This window comes from Bidens hawaiensis, unplaced genomic scaffold, assembly GCF_021521415.1.
Source record: "Bidens hawaiensis isolate Kalapana, Puna unplaced genomic scaffold, B.hawaiensis_p1.1 tig00022690_1, whole genome shotgun sequence".
NCBI classification, from domain to species: Eukaryota; Viridiplantae; Streptophyta; class Magnoliopsida; order Asterales; family Asteraceae; genus Bidens; species Bidens hawaiensis.
In genome coordinates this window covers 58,353-84,102 of record NW_027493545.1, presented here as the reverse complement: position 1 = coordinate 84,102, position 25,750 = coordinate 58,353, and the positions used below count along the sequence as shown (strand labels likewise).

General features: G+C 38.1%; 1 protein-coding gene across 2 annotated transcripts; it reads right to left on the bottom strand.

Moving 5' to 3' along the window:
• Positions 1-22,315: 22,315 nt before the first annotated feature.
• LOC143566091 (glutamine synthetase cytosolic isozyme-like) lies at positions 22,316-25,529 on the bottom strand. 2 transcript variants are annotated; one of them, XM_077052876.1, is made up of 12 exons: positions 25,441-25,529; positions 24,580-24,619; positions 24,362-24,465; positions 24,217-24,265; positions 24,010-24,116; positions 23,803-23,890; positions 23,584-23,712; positions 23,419-23,493; positions 23,286-23,339; positions 23,155-23,192; positions 22,899-23,057; positions 22,316-22,757 (listed from the first exon to the last, which is right to left on the bottom strand). In XM_077052876.1, the coding sequence occupies exons 1-12, from the start codon at positions 25,512-25,514 to the stop codon at positions 22,604-22,606; spliced, it is 1,071 nt and encodes a 356-aa protein (XP_076908991.1). In that variant the 5' UTR covers positions 25,515-25,529; the 3' UTR covers positions 22,316-22,603. The 2 variants fall into 2 exon arrangements, with proteins under 2 accessions (XP_076908991.1, XP_076908990.1); XM_077052875.1 differs by having other exon boundaries at positions 23,155-23,339.
• Between the last annotated feature and the right edge of the window lie 221 nt (positions 25,530-25,750).

Genomic DNA, 25,750 nt, shown 5'->3' with positions numbered 1-25,750 from the left:
TCTTAACTAAATCCTATATCTATACATAAAATATGTGCACAGGAGCAAAGAAAATTAATCAAATATATTAACATCAATGATGTATTATTGTATGCATTTATAGTTTGTTTTGTAGTGTGTTTCTATATGATAGGTGTCGTTTTGTAACAGATTTTCAACGTTCTTGGTGTTATACGGCGTGCGGTTATGGTAGAAGATGGTCGCTGCCTTCGTCATATCAGGTATGTGTTATGTGGTTTTATTTACTATTATATGTTATCATTTTTTTGGTTAGTGTAGTGTGGAAGCTTCGTTGAGTACGCGTTATTGTTTTCAAACTTTTGTTGTCAGTTGTGGTTTCATTTATATATAATAGTGTCGGTTTCTACCCGTTAGTGTTTTTTTTACTACTGAAGTGTCTACTTTTCTTACCTTGCTTCATGAAGTACACGTTGTTTTTTTATTTTTCGGCTTCATTTATAATATAAGACCTATATCTTGCGACGTGAAGTACATCATTCTTATTTTGTTGCGATGGCACAACTTAAGAGACGACACTCCGACTGTCATACATCGTCTGGTTCATCATTTACGTTAAACTGTAACACGATTTGTGAATCCAAATGGCTTAACGTCGTTCCTCAACTATTCATAATTCTAATCTCATCTCGCCTATGTATCTTGACCATGGTGATTGTGACAAAGTTTGTGGGTTCTGTGGTGCTCTATTCTGGTATGACGAACGTATCGTCGCTTCTTCGACCCGTAACCGTCTAACCTACAACCAATGTTGCAAAGGTGGCCGTGTTGTCTTACCGCTTCCTGGAAGGCCTTATACCACGATGGTTTTCCTTTTTCAGCAATCCGACTTTATGGCAAATATTAGAGCTTACAACTCTGTTTTCTCTATGACATCTTTTGGTGCTAAGGTCGACAATACAATCAACCGAGGATCTGGACGTATGTTTTCAAGATCACCAGCCAGATTCATCATTGGTTGGGGTCCCTTTGTCCGCCACCTAATGAGAGGCCACGTTTTCTGCAAATGTACATTTATGATACTGAGAATGAAATTTTAAACAGACTTCATGCTTTTACTAATGAGACTCAGTCATCCCTAAATGTTGAAACAGTGACTACATTGTTAGGCATATTGGAACATTGCAATGAATTGGTCAAACTGTTCTGAATTGCTCGAGATCTCATTTCTTCTTGTGACACCCCAAGCTTTAGTGTATGTCTTTACGGTTCTGAAAGTATACATTCATATGACCGACCTTCTGCTCGGACAATCGGGGCTATTATTTCTGATGGTGATCCGACTTGTCATCAGTATGACATAATTATCCGGGATAAAGATAACAGGCCACAACGGATAAGCAAACTACATCGATTATACATGCCATTGCAGTATCCGTTAATTTTCCCCTATGGTGATAGCGGTTGGTCACCAACCTTATGTTTACGTGTACCTGAAGGCTCAAAAGACAGACGGCTGACAGTCAACATGTATTACAGCTATCTACTCCATGACCGATTAAATTTGTATACCTTACCTTTAAGAGGTGGTTGTCTTACACAACAATTTATAGTTGATGCTTACGTGTGTATTGAAGAAAATCGGCTCGATTACATAAGAAACAACCAAAAGCTTTTCCGTACTGAATTTCTACAAGGTATACATGATGTCGTTCAACGTGGGGACATTGAAGGTCATGAGGTTGGTAAGCGGACATTTCCACCATCATCATTTACCGGCGGCCCACGTTATATGTACAAACATTATTAAGATGCGTTAGCAATTTGCAGAGTGTATGGTATTCCTCAATACTTTATCACTTTTACATGTAACGTTAAATGGCCGGAAATTGAAAGATATATGTCAAACTTTCCTTCACTAAAACCCCAAGACCGGCCAGACATTATTGCCATGGTCTTCCAAATCAAAGTAAAGTGACTGATCAAGTTTCTTAAAACAACAAGACCTTTTGGTGAAGTTTCTGCAGGTTAGTTATTGGTTAATGTTGTTGTTTGGTAACATTAGAGATCAAGCATATTACATGTTACATGTTACCATTACTTTTCTTTTGGGTTTGATATAAATGTTTACACAATTGAATTCCAGAAAAGAGGACTTCCACCCTGTCATTTGCTTCTTTGGGTAACACCAACAAACAAAATAAAAGATGCCTCTGAAGTTGACCGTTACATATCTGCTGAAATTCCAGACCCATTGGCGGATCCACATTTGCATAAGATTGTTACAGAACTTATGATACATGGACCATGCGGTTTACTAAAGCCAACTTCTCCATGTATGTCATCAGGCACGTGCTCCAAAAGTTTCCCCAAACCATATCAACGGCAAACATCGTTTGACAACAAGGGATACGTGCATTATAAAAGGAAATCAGATGGCTTTACTGTCGTTAAGAATGGTATAACACTTGACAATGGATTGTTGTTCCATACAATCGTGCTCTGTCTCTACAATTCATGGCTCACATCAATATTGAATATTGTGGTTGGAGCATGCTTATCAAGTACCTCTGCAAGTACATATCAAAGGGTGCTGATCGTGTTCACTATACAATAACAAAAAACCCTAACGCAACCAATTGCTCAAAAGAGCAAGACCAGTCACGTCTTAACGAAATCCAAAACTTTGTTGACAATCATTTTATATGCCCACACGAGGCATCTTGGCGGATCTTAAACTTTTATATTCATGAAAGAAATCCATATGTTCAAACGCTTGTTGTTCATTTACAGAACATGCAAAACGTCACCTTTAGAGATAATGAACTTCTTGATAATGTAGCCAACAACGCATTCAACAGACGCACGACGTTAACCGAGTGGCTTAGCAACAACGAGTTTGACAGTTCTGGTCATCATCTAACATACATTGACTATCTTACAGAGTTTTGTTGGGACCAACGATCAAAATCTTGGCATAGAAAGTCAACGGAAAGAAAACCCTCAATAGGAAGACTTATTTACGTACACCCAAGCTGTGGTGAAACCTTTTACTTACGTATGCTATTAGGTCACCAAAAAGGTTGTTGTTCTTACACATGCATACGAACAGTTAATGGCCAAATCTATCCAACATTCGTGTGACATCTGCCCCGATCCGACCCGACCCAGGTACCCGTTTCCCTTACCCGATCTCTTTCTTTTATGATTTAATATTTATTTATACTTATATTTTACTTTTAATAATAATATATATTTTCCTTCCCGCCTCTCTCTCTCTTTCTTTCCGCCGTCCCGTCCCTCTTCCTTCTCTCTTTCCGCCTTCTTTTCCCTCTTGTCGCCGTCCCGCCCTTACGCCTTGTTTCCCTCTTTTTCTTCTAACTCTTTGCTTGTCCTTTGTTCCTTCCCGCCTAAGGTTGTCTGCGCAGCTCCACGCGCCAGACCCCTTACAAGGAATCCTGCGTGAAGACCACCTGTTACAGCGATACGCGAGACGAACTCTTCTCGCAGCGCGCTAAGAATTGTAATTCTTCTCGCAGCGCGCTAAGAACGGTAGTTCTTCCCGCGACGCGCTAAGGATTTGTAGTTCTTCTCGCAGCGCGCTAAGAATCGTAGTTCATCCCTCGACGCGCGAAGAATTATAGTTCTTCCCGCGGCGCGCTAGGAATTTTAGTTCCTCCCGCGGCGCGCTAAGAAATGTGATTCTTCCCGCAGCGCGCTTAGAAATGTAGTTCTTTCCGCGACGCGTTAAGGTTGGTTCTGTCTGCCTTCGCGCTCGCGCTCTCTTGACCTTCTGTGTCTGCCTTCGCGCTCGAGCCTTCTCGCGCTAAACCCTTTGAGTTTTCTTCTGTTTAATCTAGCCGTTTGCTTTTGTGTTGTCTTATCTTTTGTGCTGTTGACCTAATCTGCTTTATGTCTGAAAAGCCACTTTTGGCGCAGCATGCGTACCAACCCCATTGGTTGGCAGAAAAAGTGACTGACATTATCTTTGGAAATCTGCTTTTTCCATGCTTTGACCAGTACCTTTATCTGATCCGCCCATGCCTTTTTACTGTTAACCTGTCAGCTTTTTCTCTTTTTCCCTGCTACCATATCTTTTGATATCTTTTGCTTTTGGAATCTTTTGCTTTTTGAGATCTTTTCCCCTTTTCTAGGGATTGTGTTCCCTAGGGTTTCTCTATAAATAATAGTATTATTTTTCCTAACACTACACACACAAGCACTTAATCTCTCCTGTTCTTCCTTGCTCTCTGCCGTTGATCCTCTGCCGTCTCTCCCCTTGCCTCCGTATTCCTCCCTGTTCTGCCCTGCTTTTCCGGTAATATATAATATATATAATAACTTACTTATTAATTATGCTAACTTATACTCAAGACTTAAAACAAATCATTAAAACAATAATCTTATTTATAGGTTAACTTGTGCTTGTTTAAAGTTGGTTCTTGCTTTATCTTACACCGCATCGTTTATCAAGTGAGTAATCTCGTACCTAATCCCTTTTTGCTTTTAATGTTTTGGGATGTTCATGTGTTCGTACAAACTTAGAGTCTTAAACTTGTTTATGAACTTTAGTCGCGCAGTATCCCATGTGTTGAGGACGTTTACTTGGCTGTTTATTTGTATGTGTGTATCATTAACCGCTTTGTTCGGCCTATTCCGAAGTTTTCATGGATCCATTAGATGAACACGGGAGACCTATCGTTTACGGTTTTCTTTGTTTACACTTGCACAGATGTTTTCTCGTTTTTGTGCTCAATTGGGAGCACGGATTGAACTATGAACTATGAGCTATGATCTATTTAGGCTTGATCACAATCTGATTGCACCCTTGTTAAACACCAGACATACACGTGTTGCGCGCAGATTTATTGTTATCTATGTATTGTATTAAACTTGATTTCTCACCAACACGCAAGTGTTTGACGTTTATTTTAACACATGTTCAGGTTTGCAGTAGCTGTTTTGGAGCTTGTGGACACATAGGAAGTTTTCTTTATTTTGGACCTAGATTAAAATGTATCAAGACAAGTTATTTGTTGTTCTAATATTTTGCCTTATAATATATTGATTTATGATGATTATGTTATCTTATGTTTACTTTGCGCGTGTGCGAATGAATGTATTTATTAAATATTGACACCCAATAGTGTCACGAGTAATGAAACAATATGTGGCGCCCCGATGTATAATCCGCCTTTGGTCGGGGTGTTACAGATTGGTATCAGAGCTCGTTAACTTTAGGATAGGTGGTTAGACGTAACGGCCTAGAATACCTAAGAGTCCCTTCTCGCGCATGAGAGAAATCTCATGTTTGCGCGCTTATTGTTAATTACTCGTTATTTATGAATATGCTCGCGCTTGCGCAGTATATGATTTTATGATTTATTTCGCGATATTTCGACTTTTGCTGAATTTTGATTTTTATTGATTTTTCTTGCATATTCGTTTGTTGGGATTTGAAAATCCGAAAAGTCATGGTGATACATGAATAGTTGATTTTCAATTTCCATTTACGATTATGTTCTGAGGTTGGAGACTTGAAAAGTCATGGTGATACATGAATTGTCAACCTCCAATACTCATTTTCTTGTATATTTTATATTGAAGATTGAAAAGTCATGGTGATACATGAATCGTCAATCTCCAATACTTGTTTGCTCGTATATTTTAAATTGGGAATTCGGAAAGTCATGGTGATACATGAATTGTCGATTCTTGATTCGAAATTGTTACCTTTATTAAGTCTGCATTTAGGGTCATTTATTTTACTTTAACTTTGGACAGTAACTGACTCCGTGAAACCAAGCTTTTCGAGGTTATACTTTGCGCTAAAACCAAGATATTAACTAAAAATTAAAACTTTTATAGAATGCCTCCGCTATCAGCTCGCCATCTCAAGAAGAAAGAAGCCTCGCGCAGACGTTCGCTGCAACGTTCCCAGGAAATGGCCGCCGCAATAGCCCAAGCCTTAAACCAAAACAATGCTAACACCTCTGGTTACAACATTAAGTCCTTTAACGCGGGTAACCCTCCAAAGTTCACAGGTCTTGAAGGAGCCACCGTGATGCTCCAGTGGCTTGAGAAAATAGAAAACACTTTCCTGCACACCCAATGCCCCTCAGACAGACGAACCCTATATGCTTCCAGTGTCCTGGAATCTAGAGCGCTTACATGGTGGAATGGAGTAGCTCATGCGCGTGGCGCAGAAACTGCTTCCAACATGCTCTGGGAGGAATTCAAGGAAATTCTGACGCGAGAATTCTGCCCTCCCAACGAAGTTAAGCGCTTGGAGGAAGAATTCTGGAACTTGAAGCAATACAGCGGTGAAGCGCGCGAGTACGCGACGCGTTTCCATGAACTAAGTTTGCTTGTCCCTCACCTTGTTACCCCTTCCCGCCGAGCCATAGAGAAATTCCTTGGGGGTCTCCCCATGGAAATTCAAGATTCTGTATGGGCCAGAAACCCAGTAACCCTCTCTGACGCCATCGAGTTGGCCGCAGTGCTCAGCGACAACCATGTCAGAGCAGGAACCCTGTTCCTGCGGGGAACAGAAAAGACCAAACTCACCAAGACTGTTCCTGAACCAACAGAAACCAAACCAGAACCCTTAAACCATAACCAGAAACGTAGGCGCAAGGCCTATGCGCTTACCAACCCGCCCATTGTCTAGCAACCCATCTACCAACCTCCAGTTTACACGCCTAACCCACTGACAGCCTACCCAACACCTCCTGTAGTCCATAACTATGCCTTAACCAATCCCGCACTCCCTGCCCCGCCACTTAAGAAACCTTACACAGGAAATCAACCCTTTTGCCCAACCTGTAGACTTCACCACCCAACCCAAACCCCGTGTCGACAATGTAACCGATGTGGCCGCGTTGGTCACTCTGCCGAATACTGTAGAGTCCCTCCCGCCAACCCAATTGCGCCAACACCACCAGTCTACCCGCAGAACCCACAACCAACCTACCAAAACCCACGACCCAGGTCGTGCTATAACTGCGGTGATCCCAGTCATTTCCGGAACGCGTGCCCAAGGCTACAAGTTCAGATTACGCAAGCGAACCCAGTTAACCAGATTTCGAACCAAGTGACACGCGGACGAGCTTTTAACATAACCGCGCACCAAGCGCAAGCGAATAATGACGTAGTTAATGGTACATTTTTGCTTAACGGAAATTATGCTTCTATACTTTTTGATACTGGCGCCGATCGAAGTTTTATCTCTCGCGCCTTCGAGCAGAAGCTTGCGCGACCGCGCAGCGATTTAAAAGAAAATTTTTCAGTTGAATTGGCTAATGGTGAAACTGTTTTAATTAACTCAGTGATTAAAGATTGCACGCTTAACCTTAACGAAAACGATTTTCTGATCGATCTCATCCCCATGCCTCTTGGAAGTTTCGATGTTATTATTGGTATGGATTGGCTCTCGCATAATCGCGCCGAAGTTATTTGCGCCAAGAAGATGATTCGCATACCTCGAGAAAATGGTGATCTTCATATTTACGGAGAGAAACCCTCCCGCGGTCTTAAGCTTATGTCTTGCGTCGAAGCCCAAAGACTCATGCGGAAGAAGTGTATTGCATTTCTAGCCCATGTGGTCAAACCTGCTGAAGAGAAGAAGCTTCGCGATATCCCTGTTGTGCGTGATTTCCCTGAAGTTTTTCCTGATGATCTTCCTGGTATCCCTCCCGCTCGTGAAGTCGAGTTCCGTATTGATCTTGTCCCTGGTGCTTCCCCCGTAGCTAAATCTCCTTACCGTCTTGCGCCCGCTAAGATGCAAGAATTGGCAAGCCAACTTCAAGAGTTGACTGCTAAAGGATTCATTCGCCCTAGCTCTTCGCCCTGGGGTGCTCCGGTGTTGTTCGTTAAAAAGAAAGATGGATCGTTTCGCATGTGTATTGATTACCGCGAGTTGAACAAACTCACCATTAAAAACCGGTATCCCTTACCGCGTATTGACGACCTCTTTGATCAACTCCAAGGTGCCTCTTGTTTCTCGAAGATTGATCTCCGCTCTGGCTATCACCAGTTGCGCATCCGCGATGAAGATGTTCCGAAGACTGCTTTTCGAACTCGTTATGGCCATTTTGAATTCTTGGTCATGTCCTTCGGTTTAACCAACGCACCCGCCGTTTTCATGGATCTAATGAATCGGGTGTGTAGGCCTTTCTTGGATAAATTCGTGATTGTGTTTATCGATGACGTTCTGATTTATTCTAAGACCAAGGCCGAGCATGAGCAACATCTCCGATTGGTATTGCAAAAGCTTAGAACCGAGCAGCTCTATGCTAAGCTTTCCAAGTGTGAATTCTGGTCCGATGAAGTACAGTTTCTTGGCCATGTTGTCAACAAGATGGGTATCCATGTCGACCCATCCAAAATTGAGGCAATCAAGAACTGGATTACGCCGACCACTCCTTCTGAGATCCGTTCCTTTCTGGGCTTAGCTGGTTATTACCGGCGCTTCATTTCGAACTTCTCGAAAATCGCTTTGCCTTTAACAGCTCTAACGCACAAAGGTAAACCATATATTTGGGGCTCGAAGCAAGAAGAAGCCTTTCTAACGCTCAAGCGTTTGTTGTGTGAAGCTCCTGTTCTTGCGCTACCTGAGGGTAATGGTGATTTTGTCGTGTACTGCGATGCCTCCAACCAAGGTCTCGGTTGTGTTCTTATGCAACGAGGCAAGGTTATCGCTTACGCATCAAGGCAACTTAAGGTTCACGAAAAGAATTATACAACTCACGACCTCGAACTTGGTGCAGTTGTTTTTGCCTTGAAGATCTGGAGACACTACCTTTATGGTACTAAGTGTATCCTCTACACTGACCATAAAAGCCTTCAGCATATCTTTGATCAGAAGGAACTTAACATGAGGCAACGCCGATGGAACGAACTCATCAGCGATTACGATTGTGAGATCCGGTATCATCCTGGTAAGGCTAATGTGGTAGCCGATGCGCTCAGCCGAAAACCCTGCCAACTTAACTGTATCTTGCCGCGCACCCAGCTTCACTTCGCGCCGATTCAAAGCAACCTTGAATCGCGTATTCGTGACGCGCAGCGCGCATCCATCAGTAATGGTAACCTTCGCGCCGAGTTAGCGTGTGGCGCGGAATCGCACTTTGTCCCTAATCTGAGTGGAATTCTCTGCTATCTTAATCGCATCTGGATTCCCTGTGATGAGAATCTTCGCGCTGATATCCTGAGTGAAGCGCATAAATCTCGGTATTCCGTTCATCCTGGCGCTGATAAGATGTACAAGGATTTGCGCATTACTTATTGGTGGCCCGGTATGAAAAAGGATATTGCTGTGTTCGTAGCTAGATGCCTGACTTGTTCTAAAGTAAAAGCTGAACACCAACGCCCATCTGGTTTGCTCGAACAACCAGAAATTCCTACGTGGAAATGGGAAAGTATAGCGATGGACTTTATTACCAAGTTACCTTTGACAGCAAGCAAACATGATAGCATTTGGGTAATAGTGGATCGTTTGACTAAGTCTGCTCACTTTCTGCCCATTCGTGAAAACTACCGTGTTGAGCAACTCGCGCAGCTTTATGTCAAGGAAATTGTCTGCCGCCATGGTACTCCTTTGAGCATCATATCCGATCGCGATGGCCGTTTTATATCCCGCTTTTGGAAATCTCTCCAATCTGCGCTAGGAACTCGCTTGGACATGAGTACGGCATATCATCCTCAGACTGACGGACAGTCTGAGCGAACTATTCAAACTCTTGAGGATATGCTCCGATCTTGTGTTCTTGATTTTGGAGGTAATTGGGATTCGCACCTGCCTTTGATTGAGTTCTCTTATAATAACAGCTATCATTCCAGTATTGGTATGGCTCCATTTGAAGCACTTTACGGTCGTAAGTGCCGCTCCCCGATCTGTTGGAGCGAAGTGGGTGAAACTCAAATCACAGGACCCGAACTTGTTCAAGAGACAACTGATAAAATTGCCAAGATCCGTGATCATCTGCTGACTGCCAGAAGCCGACAGAAGAGTTACGCAGATCGTAGGCGGAAGCCTCTCGAATTTCAAGTTGGTGATCTTGTTCTCCTCAAAGTGTCGCCCTGGAAGGGTGTTGTCCGCTTTGGGAAGAAAGGTAAGCTTGCTCCTCGTTATGTTGGTCCATTCAAGATTCTCGCGCGTGTGGGAAAAGTTGCCTACAGACTAGACCTGCCGCCCGCGCTCAGTAATGTGCATCCAACGTTCCATGTATCCAATCTCAAGAAGTGTTTAGCTGACGAGAACCTTCACATTCCACTTGCTGAAGTTCAAGTTGATGAATCTATGCATTTCGTTGAGAAGCCTGTTGAGATTATGGATCGCGAGGTTAAGCAAACCAAGCGCAGTCGTATCCCTATCGTGAAAATTCGCTGGGAGTCCAAGCGCGGAGCCGAGTTTACATGGGAAAGGGAAGATCAAATGAAGATCAAGTACCCGCACCTGTTCTCTGCGCAACCTACTTCGAGATAAATTTCGGGACGAAATTTCTTAAAGTAGGGGAGACTGTGACATCTGCCCCGATCCGACCCGACCCAGGTACCCGTTTCCCTTACCCGATCTCTTTCTTTTATGATTTAATATTTATTTATACTTATATTTTACTTTTAATAATAATATATATTTTCCTTCCCGCCTCTCTCTCTCTTTCTTTCCGCCGTCCCGTCCCTCTTCTTTCTCTCTTTCCGCCTTCTTTTCCCTCTTGTCGCCGTCCCGCCCTTACGCTTTGTTTCCCTCTTTTTCTTCTAACTCTTTGCTTGTCCTTTGTTCCTTCCCGCCTAAGGTTGTCTGCGCAGCTCCACGCGCCAGACCCCTTACAAGGAATCCTGCGTGAAGACCACCTGTTACAGCGATACGCGAGACGAACTCTTCTCGCAGCGCGCTAAGAATTGTAATTCTTCTCGCAGCGCGCTAAGAACGGTAGTTCTTCCCGCGACGCGCTAAGGATTTGTAGTTCTTCTCGCAGCGCGCTAAGAATCGTAGTTCATCCCTCGACGCGCGAAGAATTATAGTTCTTCCCGCGGCGCGCTAAGAAATGTGATTCTTCCCGCGGCGCGCTTAGAAATGTAGTTCTTTCCGCGACGCGTTAAGGTTGGTTCTGTCTGCCTTCGCGCTCGCGCTCTCTTGACCTTCTGTGTCTGCCTTCGCGCTCGAGCCTTCTCGCGCTAAACCCTTTGAGTTTTCTTCTGTTTAATCTAGCCGTTTGCTTTTGTGTTGTCTTATCTTTTGTGCTGTTGACCTAATCTGCTTTATGTCTGAAAAGCCACTTTTGGCGCAGCATGCGTACCAACCCCATTGGTTGGCAGAAAAAGTGACTGACATTATCTTTGGAAATCTGCTTTTTCCATGCTTTGACCAGTACCTTTATCTGATTCCGCCCATGCCTTTTTACTGTTAACCTGTCAGCTTTTTCTCTTTTTCCCTGCTACCATATCTTTTGATATCTTTTGCTTTTGGAATCTTTTGCTTTTTGAGATCTTTTCCCCTTTTCTAGGGATTTTGTTCCCTAGGGTTTCTCTATAAATAATAGTATTATTTTTCCTAACACTACACACACAAGCACTTAATCTCTCCTGTTCTTCCTTGCTCTCTGCCGTTGATCCTCTGCCGTCTCTCCCCTTGCCTCCGTATTCCTCCCTGTTCTGCCCTGCTTTTCCGGTAATATATAATATATATAATAACTTACTTATTAATTATGCTAACTTATACTCAAGACTTAAAACAAATCATTAAAACAATAATCTTATTTATAGGTTAACTTGTGCTTGTTTAAAGTTGGTTCTTGCTTTATCTTACACCGCATCGTTTATCAAGTGAGTAATCTCGTACCTAATCCCTTTTTGCTTTTAATGTTTTGGGATGTTCATGTGTTCGTACAAACTTAGAGTCTTAAACTTGTTTATGAACTTTAGTCGCGCAGTATCCCATGTGTTGAGGACGTTTACTTGGCTGTTTATTTGTATGTGTGTATCATTAACCGCTTTGTTCGGCCTATTCCGAAGTTTTCATGGATCCATTAGATGAACACGGGAGACCTATCGTTTACGGTTTTCTTTGTTTACACTTGCACAGATGTTTTCTCGTTTTTGTGCTCAATTGGGAGCACGGATTGAACTATGAACTATGAGCTATGATCTATTTAGGCTTGATCACAATCTGATTGCACCCTTGTTAAACACCAGACATACACGTGTTGCGCGCAGATTTATTGTTATCTATGTATTGTATTAAACTTGATTTCTCACCAACACGCAAGTGTTTGACGTTTATTTTAACACATGTTCAGGTTTGCAGTAGCTGTTTTGGAGCTTGTGGACACATAGGAAGTTTTCTTTATTTTGGACCTAGATTAAAATGTATCAAGACAAGTTATTTGTTGTTCTAATATTTTGCCTTATAATATATTGATTTATGATGATTATGTTATCTTATGTTTACTTTGCGCGTGTGCGAATGAATGTATTTATTAAATATTGACACCCAATAGTGTCACGAGTAATGAAACAATATGTGGCGCCCCGATGTATAATCCGCCTTTGGTCGGGGTGTTACAATTCGTGCTGCATGTGAAGTGTTAGGCTTGCTAGGCGACGACCAAGAGTGGTCAACTGCAATTCATGAAGCGTCAAAATGGGCCTCCGCATTAGAATTGCGCTCCCTATTCATTCAGATGCTTTTGTACTGTGATATTTCAAACCCAGCTGAACTGTGGAAACACCACTGGCAAAATATGGCTGACGACGGCTAAAGGACATATGGCATTGCAAACGAAGATGACTTAAAGCAATATGTCTTATATGAGCTTGAATTCTTACTCCAGTCAAGTCCTCCATCCAAAACCTTAACAGAATATGGTCTCCCGATGCCAAATGCTGACATGCTACGTTGACTTCAAAACAAGATACTGATGGATGAGAAAAACTATGACAAACAGGCATTGGCTTCAGAACACGTAACATCTCATGGTTTACTTAATTCGCAACAAAGGGCGATATATGACCGTGTCATGTCTGCCACATCATCGAATCAACAAGCATTATGCTTTGTGTATGGTCATGGTGGAATAGGCAAGACATTCTTATGGACAACAATCATTGCTGCCCTTCGTTCCACAGGTAAAATGGTTTTAGCTGTCGCCGCCTCTGGGATTGCTTCACTGTTACTTTCTTCAGGAAGGACAGCCCACTCTCAGTTTAAAATTCCATTAGACATGACGGATGAATCAACTTGCAACATCAAAAAGAACACACACCTTGCACAATTGATCAACGAAACAACTGTCATCATATGGGACAAAGCCCCAATGAACGACAGAAAATGCTTTGAAACGCTAGATATGTCGCTCAAGGACTTATTCAACAACCCTACTCAACCGTTTGGTGGCACATCTGTATTGCTAGGTGGTGATTTCCGACAAACCTTACCAATAATACCTAGAGCCTCAACGACTACCATAATAGCATCTTCTTTACCGAGATCTTACCTCTGGCCGCATTTTAATGTCTACAAACTTACTGAAAACATGCGGGTTCATAAACCAAACCTAACTACTCGAGAACGAGAGATGGTCTCTTCTTTTTCATCATGGTTGGTAGCCATTGGTGACGGAATCGTAGGAACCGAAGACAACGACGAACCACAAAACACCAAAAAAATTAAAATCCCTGAACAATACTTGATACCAAACAACGAAAATGCATTAACAAACCTTGTCAACTTTATATACGACGAACAAACCCTACACAATCCATCAGCTGCAACATTGTCATCTAAGGCCATTGTTTGTCCTAAGAACGCAACCGTCAACGAGGTAAACTCATTAATACTTGACATAACACCCGGAATTACACAAACATACCTTAGTATTGACTCAATTGTCACGCAACCAGGAGACCACAACGACAACGAATCACTCTATCCGGTAGAGTACCTTAACCTACTTAACCTTAAATTCTTGACCTAAAAGTTGGCGCACCAATTATACTTATTAGAAACCTAAATCCTCTTGATGGCTTATGTAACGGCACAAGGCTAATCATCACGCAACTCTTACCGAGAATAATTGAAGTTCGAATAATGACATGGAAATTCATAGGACGTCGTGTCTACCTCTCAAGGATAACCCTGATCCACAAGGAGAAGGAACTACCATTCGAAATGAAAAGAACCCAATTCCCGGTAAGGCTCTGTTATGCAATGACGATAAATAAAAGTCAAGGTCAATCACTAGACAAAATTGGTGTCTACTTACCACAACCAGTATTCGGGCACGGACAACTATACGTGGCATTATCAAGGGCAACCTCACCCGAATTGTTAAGGATATTAATTGTCCCAGAAGACAAGATCAGCCTAACGTTACCAAAAACATAGTATATACCGACTTTCTACACGAAATAAACAATACATGCTCCAAACATCACTCTTACATTATTCTGTATCTTACATACACTAATTATAGTCATAATCTTCATAAACACACGTCTATAGTACCGTTATACATAATATACTTACACGAGTTTCACTTATGCAGATACCGCAACTGACAAACGTACTTTCACTCTTATATGACTTTACATTCATACTGACTTTTGCCTATATATGGAACCCTTCTTATCTGAGCTCTACTTTCCAAAACGTCAACAGAGCTACATAAAAAGAAAATCTGGCCAGATCTGGTTCTTTTTTGTACCCAAGGAGCGTTACACTGAACACAAAACTTTTTCTAATCGAGACGGAAAAAAATATTTATTATAAAGCACATACACACGATGACGTTAGAATCGGCCAGATGCGTTAGGTCCACAATGTATTGTTGGGAAATGAAATCTGTAAGTATTTTAGGCAATTTTACGGTGCATTGTAATCGTCTAACTGTTTAGTAAATTTCAATTGTTGACATACAGATTTTGAGTATGTTGCTTTAGTGTTATTATTCTGGATTTTAACTGATTTACTAATCTCTACATTTTACTGAAGGTCACTCCGCTATTAAGTGATTTTGGATTAACGTCGATCTGAGCGATCATCTATCTTTGACAGCATTCGATTCCCGCTCTTACTGAGGTATAACATAACACATAAATCAAACAACATTTTTGACTGCTATATATGATCTAATTTCTGTTAAATGAACCACATCTCCAAGAGTCATCCCAGGTAATGCTAATTTGTCAAACAAAATTAAAAGCTTGGTTTGGAATTCGTTTGGGAAGAGAATTTGGACATGGTCAAAATTTTAATTGCAGGTCGTCAGTTAGAGCTAACGGTCATATGGTACGTTCTTTGAAATCGATAAATACAATGAATGTGTAGTTGTGGTGCTAATAGTTACATGCTTTCCACTAAATAAAATAAAAAACATTGGTACAGTATTGTGTGACATGATTGCTTGATGTATGAAATCGTTTTCCATGGAATTGTTTTTTCAACCAGTGAACTAACATCTTAGAAATTTCTTTCATTGGTTGCAGGAATTATTTCTATGTTAAAAAGGTCATCTAAAGATCTTGAGCAAGCATTATCTATGATACAAGAATTTGATGTCAAGCTCCACCAACAAAGATGTGGTTGGCAATGTAAACATACCACTTTTCTTTATTCAATTAATAAATTAAATATGTTACTTATATATGTTGAAATTTGGATTGTTTTGACTCTTGATTTTTGATAGGATTTGGAAAACCATCACCAGAAGTCAAACCAACAACAAAGCTTCACACTTCCTTTACATACACTGGGTTGTCACTAAAAGGTTTGAGGTCCGTTCCTTCACGCACATATTAAAAGTGATCTATGGAGGTTTTTGGCCATTAGACTTTGTAGTTATAATTTTCAATTTTATTGTTAAATGCTTTGACTTTGTACTGAGTAGATGTGTATATAGGGTGCCTTTCAATTGATCAATTTTATAGATTTCTAATGTTTACTTTGTATATGTTGGTGGCCACCTTCTAATTTATTGTTTCTGAACCTATTTTGTACGCCTCATCTAAGACACGTCATCTAAACAACACATGTTTAGTTATTTTCAATCGTAATCTAAATCCCGTCGCATCGCGGCGGGTCAAACTACTAGTATATATACAATTTGCAACTTTGTGTTGCATTAAGAGTTGTAAATTGTGAATCTAAAGTTGTACTCTCTTTTCATTCCTTTCCTTAGAGCATCCACAACAACAAACTTCTACAAACCGCCACATCAGCACCACATCATTTTTCAAACTTTTCTTAAAATCCTTCACTTTCTCCCACAACAACAAACTACCACATCATCACATAATTTTACAATTAATTTATATTTAACTACTTTTCATAACATATTTTTATTTTATATTTCATATATTTTTAAATATAATTTACTTTTAATAAATATTATTTAAACATAGTTATATGTATTTTTAAGGCTTTTTAATTATGTATTAATTAATGTTTAATGTAACCTTTGAGTTGTTTATTATTATTATTATATTATTATTAATAATAAGCGACAGATGGTCTAGATGAGATAATTTAAAGTTGTGATTTGTTATTTTTATTATTATTATTATTATTATTATTATAAAGTATGTAACTATGTATGTGTTATAATTTGTGAAAACTTGAATTAATTTTTTATATTATTTTCTTTAACTTGGTGGAGGGGCCCAATTTAGTGGTTTGTTGCATGTTTGCAGAAGCAAACTTTGTTTTTGTCAGTCAACTCTACAATGGTTTAGTTTGTTATGTCATGTGTCCCTTAGTTGCCACATCTATTTGGACCTTGGGCTTTAAAGCCTGATGTGAATGCTCTTAGTTGTGGTTCCATGACCATCTACCCTTTTCATCTTCTAATTTTAGTACCTTCTCTCATCTTCTGTACACCTTTCATGTTTCCTCCTCTTCTCCACTGCCTTTCGCCACTGCTTTTCATCACCAAATACTGGTACACTGGTGTCCTTCTCCACGGGGACATGAATTGTGAGACACTTGCGTCAAGAGCTCGATCCCCTCTGCTTTGTCGGAACTGCGCTAACCAGACGGACACGGCAGCGACGTGGTTGGAGTTTAGATATAGAAGGAGAAATCGGAGAGCCTGGGAAGACGAAACCACATGATAAAGTGATTCAAACTACAAGGATAATAAATATGGTGAGGTTAACATTGTTGTATATGTAGTTATTTAATATTGAATGTATTTATCTACTAATTGTAGTCACCTTTAGGTCCTTTGTATGTCAGCCATCTTGCTAAGTGTCAACGAACCTCAATTTGGTCAGGGATCGGGAGCGTGTGTGTGTGTTTGTATCTTCAAGTTGTTGATTTCATTTGTATTTTAGATACATTAAAATCTACATTTTATATTTATATATACTTTTCTTACTTATTAAGCCTGCATTTTTTTTCTTGCATGTGTAAGTGACATCTTTATGTTAATTTCTTTTATATGACATGTTGGATCCAACTGGAGATTGATATAGTCGTATTTGTAAAACATAAGTTAGGTAAATAGTATATACATATGCTTTTTCATACTTCACCCTTTAATCAAGTTTTTGTATGGTAAATCTCAATATGATGGAGTGAAATTCATGAATTATGTAGTTAATTGTTTTTTTCTTCTATTATACGAAAATCATAATCTGATTTAATATTAAATTAAATACTCTTAACTAGGCAAAAAAGTATATTGTTTACATTGAGAAAAAACGTGCAAGATAAGAGCATGCAGCTGAAGATGACTAGATGAGAGCAAGAGGTTACTAACCCAGTTCAGTTGTGAAGGTTTTGGTGAAAATAAAGTTGTGAAGGTTTTGGTGAAAATAAAGTTATTACTTTGTTTTAATTTGCAGTTATGAAATTTAGGTTTCTTTTGCTTTATAGTTAGCTTAGTGGTGATAAAGATTGTAGGATGGTTTCGTTTTTGTGTATGAAGTCTCCAATGTTATATATAACAATTGTTAATCAACAACCGATTTCTTGGTAACATGTTTGGACATCGTTGGAGCCTTCGGTTACGGTTTGACAACCCCGCCGCAACGCGGGGGTCAAAAATTTCTAGTTTTTATATATAAATACGAAGTATATTAAAATATATATATATATCTAAAAAAGAGTTAAAGCAGTATCTGCATACGAACTTTAAAATGCTTTTGTCTCAAGTTGAGACTCTCGAGTACCACATGGTTAAGGAACACTTATTGTGATAAAGATCCTTCTGGCCTTATATATGTTCATGATAATTTACAAGTTTATTGGACTCATAAAGGTTATTATTTTATTTTATAAATGCGGTATTATATTCACCAACGACGAACTAACCATAGCTAATCCGTAAAGTAAAAGGAAATAAAGGAAAAACATTTTGCATTTTATAAAACATCAAAATCACACCAACTACTCCAATCTACTCTGATTTTCTTCGGCCTCGATTCTTCCCAAAGAAGGGACGTTCTTCATGATTTGAGTCGGACACATGTTAATTCCATTAAAAATCTTGTCATATCTTGCTCTGTAAATACACCAAATTGTAACCCGGAAAATGGTTTGAGCCCTCTTTGATTGATTACGGTCCAAACCATTTTGGTAATTCCACACATCTAATGGAGAATATGAAAAAAGATGGTAAATTGCGCCAGCTTGCTATGTGCTGCTGAACATAGCACAAAAACGTTATTAACTTGATCTAATTTTTTTCCATAATTTGGGTTTAACAAAATCTTAAATATATAAACGAAACATTTAAAAGCTCTCTGGTTGCTCCCTACATTCTCTCAAGCCATCAGATTGTTTTATTTGTAAATGGAGGTTTCGTATGCATTTGACCTGAATTCACGAATATGGGTCTTACTAGGGGCGGATGTACTTTAGAATCAGGGGTAGCATCCGCTACCCCTCAACTTTTCATCGGTAGTGTAATTGTTTACTTTTAAAGTTGGTTTTCGTATTTCGCCCCTAAAAAATATTATGTTACCCCTATTTGTTTAAAGCTCACCAATTTAAAAGTTCAAATCAAATAAAGCCTAAACAAAGTTTATAGCCCAAAGCAAATGAAAACCAATAACTTTTTTTCCTTTTGTTTGAACGAGAAACATCAAACAGAAATAGGCTCACACAAACAAGCTCAACATAATCATCATTTTTTTAAGTTCAAATCAAATAAAGCCTAATAAACAAAGTTTATAGCCCAACGAAAATAAAAACAATTAACTTTTTTTTCTTTTGTTTAAACGAGAAATGTCAAACAGAAATAGGCTCAACAAAGTCATCATTTTGAGCTTGAAGTTTTTAATACGTTTTTCGATATGAAAATTCAGGAATTTGGAAATTGATTCGGTGGTATTAACTAGTTTGTTAGAAAATATGTATGGTTTAAATTTATGATATTTGTTTTCCAATTTGACATATTTAAGATGGTGGCATTTTCAGAGATGCATCCGACTGATTTTAGTAATGAAGAAAGAGGGTGTATTTCGGATGATCGTACGACCTTTTATCATACTTTAAAGGAAGATGATAAATTTGCAAAATTGGGTGGAACGTGTGACCTTGCTCGTGTAATGGTGGAAACCGGAAAATACACCACTTTTCCATCGGTTTTCCGATTATTGAAGCTAGTGGTTTTACCGATTGCAACCGTAACCGTTGAAATATGTTATTATAAAACGAAGCTTATCAATGAGGGTTTGTACAAGCGAATGAATGATGGGTATTTGAACAATGTTTTACTTTACGCGGTCGAACGAGAAACATTTGATAAAGTAAACAACAGTGTGTAATGGCTCAATTTTAAGCGGTGAAAAGCAAAGAGGAGAAATCTACACCCCGTTTGTTTAAATATATATATATATATATATATATAATCGTATTTCCATTTTTGTTTCGTTTACACTGTATGAAATACGACAAAAAAAATTTTTGAACGTTACCCCTGAGATTTGTGTTTAGATCCGCCACTGGGTCTTACCAAACCCAGATAGCCCTTAAACGGGTTATAACTTCTTGCTAAATTAAAAATTAATCTCACCAAATATTTGATGTGAAAATCCTATAAAATATGGATATATCAAATATTAATATATGATTTAAAAAAAAGATATTATTAATAATAAGAAACAGTTTTATAGTAAAAAAAATAAGTGGGTCTTGGGTCTCACCAAACCCATATAGCTTTTAAACCGGGTTATAACATCTCATGTTTTTATGAAACCCTTTAATCATCAAATCCTAAGTGTATTATTAATTTTTTTACAATAAACAAAATTAAAATCCAAAAAAACACATAAATATTATAAATGAATAATATAAAATATCCACCATAATAAGGGAATAAAAACTAGTACCACTATAAACTCATTTATGTTATAGTTGTGGTTATTAAAGAGAATTAGTTATTTATAGTTTGTGTAGGTAATATATTAAACTTGTATATAATAATTAATTGGACATAAGCGTTAAGAAGGGAAAAGAAAAAAGAAAAAAGCGTTTGCTTTTTGTTTTTATGCCTCCCGATATCTAGGAGTAGGACCCACAAAGTTTATTTGATGCAGACATGCAGGCTGCGACTATAAATAATATATGGATTACTCGTTACCCCCTCCCCCTCCCCCTCCTTGAATACACACAAATATTTCAATCATCAATATTACACACTAATTCTATCTACCCATGGATCTTAACCATCATGATCAACGGTTAGTTATTTCCTTCTTTCAAATCACTATCCTCACTATGACTTGCGAATAGCACTTCTCGTATTCGTGTAGCGCAGGCCAAAAGCGGTTTGAGTAAATACAGGTCATGAGTGAAAAAAGTTTGGGTCAAAACTAGTCATTTTAAAAAGTATTAGTATGTTGGCTATTGATTTTTTTTATGGTGGCTATAGGCCATATGATGGAGAGTGATGTTGATGGAGAACACTAAGCGGCAGAGATAGTGGTGGTGGTGTTAGTTGGTGGCAACGCTAGTGGTTGCCACGGTGGTGAAGTTGGAGTGGCGGCAATTGTTGTGCATGAGTAGGTGGTGGAGACATTGGGCACGGATATGTGGTGTATGCTAACCCATTCAGACCATTTTAAGTTAATAAGTTTTATACTAGTTGCTCAATTTGATTTGTTGTCTAATTTGAGTAGACACCAGCTGACTCGATTTCTAATTTGAGGTGACCCAAATAAACTCATACGATTTTTCTTTAACCATAACCACCATCCTCATCATAGATATGCTAGTGAGCTTGAATTAATACCCCAAGAATAGTTATCAATTAGCTCTACGGATAATTATCGATTACTATGACTTTAAGCTTGCATACTTCTAAAGCATCTATGAATATAATACTAGTTGAAATTAACAAAATCAAACTTGACTTGTCATATCTCTCAATCTAGCTAAGTCGCAAATAAGAAGTCATAACTTAAAACTACACAGCATATGATCATGTCATGATCCATTGATGCCTCAATCAAAACTATTGTTACGTATAAAAGGGCAAAAATTTCATACATCATTGAATTCAAGTTTCATACAAGTTTTAAGATACTAAAGTAACAAATATTATCATCAAAGTTATTGAACAATAAGTGGTTCTCACATCTAAAATAGAAACAAGTGAATACATTTATAATAGATCATCCTTGCTTAATTCCTTAAGATATTTAAATTATTTTTATACAAGCGTTTATATTTATTAGAAACTTCTTGTTGCGGACTATTCGCTTATTTATATTTATTAACAGAAACTTAATGACTATGGCGGTCTTAGGTTTCAGTTATACGCTCTGCATGTAGGAATCAATGGAATGATGGTGCAGGCAGTTACTCAAGCAACTGAATCTACAAGAGAAAACAAGATACGGATGGGAGCGGCTTTAGGAACCCTAGTCCTGAACGTTTTCATAGCTCGATGGGTGTTTCCTCAAAGTGACAATAATCGATGGAAAACTTTCATTTTCAATTTTACAGGGATTATACCCGCGTATTTATCATTCTCTATGCTTATGCCAGAATGGTTCGCTTGGCTTGGTTTTCTTATCATGCTTGTCATTCTGACCATAGTAGAGTTCTATCAAAACCTACGAAGGATACTCGAATTGTCTTATGAAAAGTGTGTTGATATCAAGAACCACTTGAGAGAGAGGTTCTGAAGTTCTCTAAGTTGATCTTGAAATGTTTGTGACAAATTGTATTTATATTAATATTTAAAAACTAGGAATATTTACCTTGAAATGTTTGTAATTTGTGAAATATAATTAAGTTAATTAAAGTTCATTTTATGAACAAAACTATAAAAATAAGCATTATCGATTGAATAGATCACCGATGCCTTTTATGACCTATTTACAACACTATTAACAGCGGCTAATATTTCATCTTGTTTACAGCTGAACTTTATTGCATTAGACTTGGCGACTCTGCAGTCGCAAATGTGTTGCAATAAGTGACCCAGACTAACAACATTGGTTTCTTAACAAAAATAATAGGGTTAGGGCATAAGGACGAAGCCTGTTTAAAATGTAAAACATAAAAGACATTCACTATAAATACATTAGGCCTTATTTTAAAAACGGAGTTAGAAATTTGATTAAAACATAAATCCCAGATTTATTTATAACTAGAAACAGTACATTAATTTTTAGTCTAACCCATAAAACAAGCTCAAGGCTTCCACAAGATGGTGGTTTCTGCAACCATAGATGTAACCACATACGGGTCCATGTTCGACCCGGGCCTCCTGTCCTCAAAATATCCTTTCCCCTCTTTTGCAGTATCCCTCCCCACCCGAGCAGACACACCACGCTTTGCAACTCCCTACAAAACACGGGCACATCTTATTCATTACCACTATGCTTATATGTTTGTTTTTAGTATGTAACAATTCATCTCATTATTTGAATTAATTTGAGCATGATACAAAAAGTTTATAGGAACAAGATTTTTGCTTTCGTGTATCCATGTGAACGTGTTGATGTCTGCGGTTTCATGATGACCCGTGAGACGACGTTCATTTCCTTCACCATAGCGAGCGATGTGAGCTTCATGCCTAAGTCCAAGCTTTTCAATAGCCTTTTGGATGGCCTCATATCCACCATCTTCCCGCATTGATTTTGTGCTAACATTTAAACCATGGTTAGATATTAGTTTTAGCACAACAAGAGGTTAAGAAAGTAAGCTAGCATTATCTATAACTAAGAACTTATAAGTTATACCTATAGTTAGTGTGACCACCCGCTCCGTTCCAGTCACCCTGTTGAATGTATGTAAAAAGCGTGCCAAAAGTATTACTAAACAAGGTTAAACTAAAAGATACCGAACTAGTATTTTCAAGCAAAAGGCTAACCGCAATCGGTTTTGGATCAAAGGAGATGATCACTCCAGCAATCTCAGCAACCCGCTGTCAATTAACCGTCATTATAATTAACATCATTTTCTAACCATGGTTAGATATTATCTTGGAAACCTAACTAGACTACCTCGAGTATATAACGAGCAACCCATAACTCATCTGCCGCAGCGATCCCAATCGAAGGTCCAATTTGAAACTCCCACTTTTCACATGTCAAAAATTGCATATAAAATTAGTTATGTAATAAAGTTCATAGTTTAAAATCAAGAATTCACATGTAATAAAAGTTTACTTGACCAGGCATCACTTCAGCGTTCACGCCACCTATATTAGTCCCAGCATAAAGACACGCTTTGTAATGTGCATCAACAATGCCGCGCCCAACCACTTTTTCAGCACCAACCCCACAATAATAAGGACCCTAATCGTGACATATCGAACGAAAAATCAAGCTAAAACATTAAAAAATATTATAATAAAACTAAATTCATTTAAAAGATTAAATAGTTACTTGAGGCCTTGGGAAGCCTCCTTGAGGCCAGCCTAAAGGCCACTTGGTGTCCTTCTCCATCAAGGTGTACTCTTGCTCAAGCCCAAACCTATATTGTTTGAATTGTAAATGTTAACTGGTCATTTATAAAATATAGACCATATATCATAAGATTTTGGATCAAGTAATAAAAAAACATATGGTGTATAACTAGCTAGTTAACTATACCATGGCAGTTGTGCAACGACATCCGGATGGTTGAAAACTTTGGCTGCATCATACCTCTTGTTTGTGTAGACCGGATCACCCGTCGGGTTGTAAGCATCACACAACACCTTCAAATGATCATACAAAAATATATTATTATCGTTACGAACTTTTATCGGTATGATTATGGGTTACATGACCTCTGAGATGAAATGTACTACTACTAACCAAGATATTGTTGCCCCTCCGGAAAGGATCCTTGAAAATTGCTTGAGGACTATCAAATTCATCATAAATTTAGATTTGGAAATTAATAAATGAAAATATATAAAATCATAAATATAAATAAAATTTTAATAAAGAGGGCACTCACTATAAGATGACTTCGGTGTCATTGCCATGGGCCTGGCCTGTGCTTGAGCCATCGTAGTTCCATTTTGGAAGCTTTTGTGGATTATCAAATGCTCCACTAAGAGTCTAAAAGTAATAAATAAAAAAAGTGCCTTTAAAAATATTTATTTATATGTTAATTAATAGTTGAAAATCATTTGTATAGTTTCTAGTTTGTTTGAAAAGTAATTAAGAGCTTACTCTAGCTTTGCTTCTGATATCTAGACCTGATCCACCAATCCTATAAAAATATATAATGATTAGTTTTATATTTCAAAATAATATTTAATAATGCTCAAACTTTATAATAAAAATAGGAAAAAGAAGAAGCAGAAATGCATGTTTATTTTGGTTGTTAACAATCTTATTTTGGTTATTTTCATATTGAAACGGAAGTCCAATGTCTCAACACCTGTATATCTATGATAAACACTTGTCAACAACCATTGCATGAGTGGAACATGCCTCACCACTTCCTAAAATACTAAATCGTTTTCCAAAATAATAATTCTTCTACTTTTAATTTTTAAAAATATATAACTTTTTACAAAGTTGATCTGTTAATGATCATTTTTTTGTCATCCACTAATCATTAGTGGTTTGGACTTTGGATATTGTATATTTTTTTTAACTGCCTTTGGATATTGTATATAAAAAAACTACAGTAATTTATATATATGAACAATGCATCCTCCGGACAGGTAAGTAACGACGTAAAGAAATTAAAGGGAATTTAAAAGCATATAATGCAAATCCAGTAAAATGTTTCTTATGAATATATATACATGCCCCAGTTTCATTAAAAGGTCATTTAAAAATAAATTATGTAGAAATTTGTTAACCAAAGTCGATTATTTACAAAGTTTGTACACAACTATAAATTAAACCACAAAACTTGATTTTTAGTTTTATTGTTGTTAATTTCTTGCTAGACTTTATATATATCAAGCTTGGAATCAAGTACAGCAAAAATTTATCTTTGGTATTATAAAGACGTTAGAAAATAAAAGAAAAGGGTAAATAATTATGCATGGTGATATAGTTCGGAAACAAATGACTGACCAGATGTACTCGGCGATGATCTTATCCGGGATGTTGGAGATATTGAGGTTCACGAAATCGGTGACTGACGACATTTTGTTTTACTTGATCTCTGTGTTTGGAGAATGAAGTGAGAACAAGCAAGGTTTTATAGTGCTTGGAAAATATATCCAAGTTTATAGCCACTTCACCTTTTTGTTTTTCTTTTTTTCTTTTTGTATGTTTTAATGTGAAAATGTAATTTTGAAAATAGACATCATAGTGTGTTTTTTTAGCAAATAATTTTAGGCCCGTGTAGATTGTATAGAAATTTGATTATCAATATTTGTTG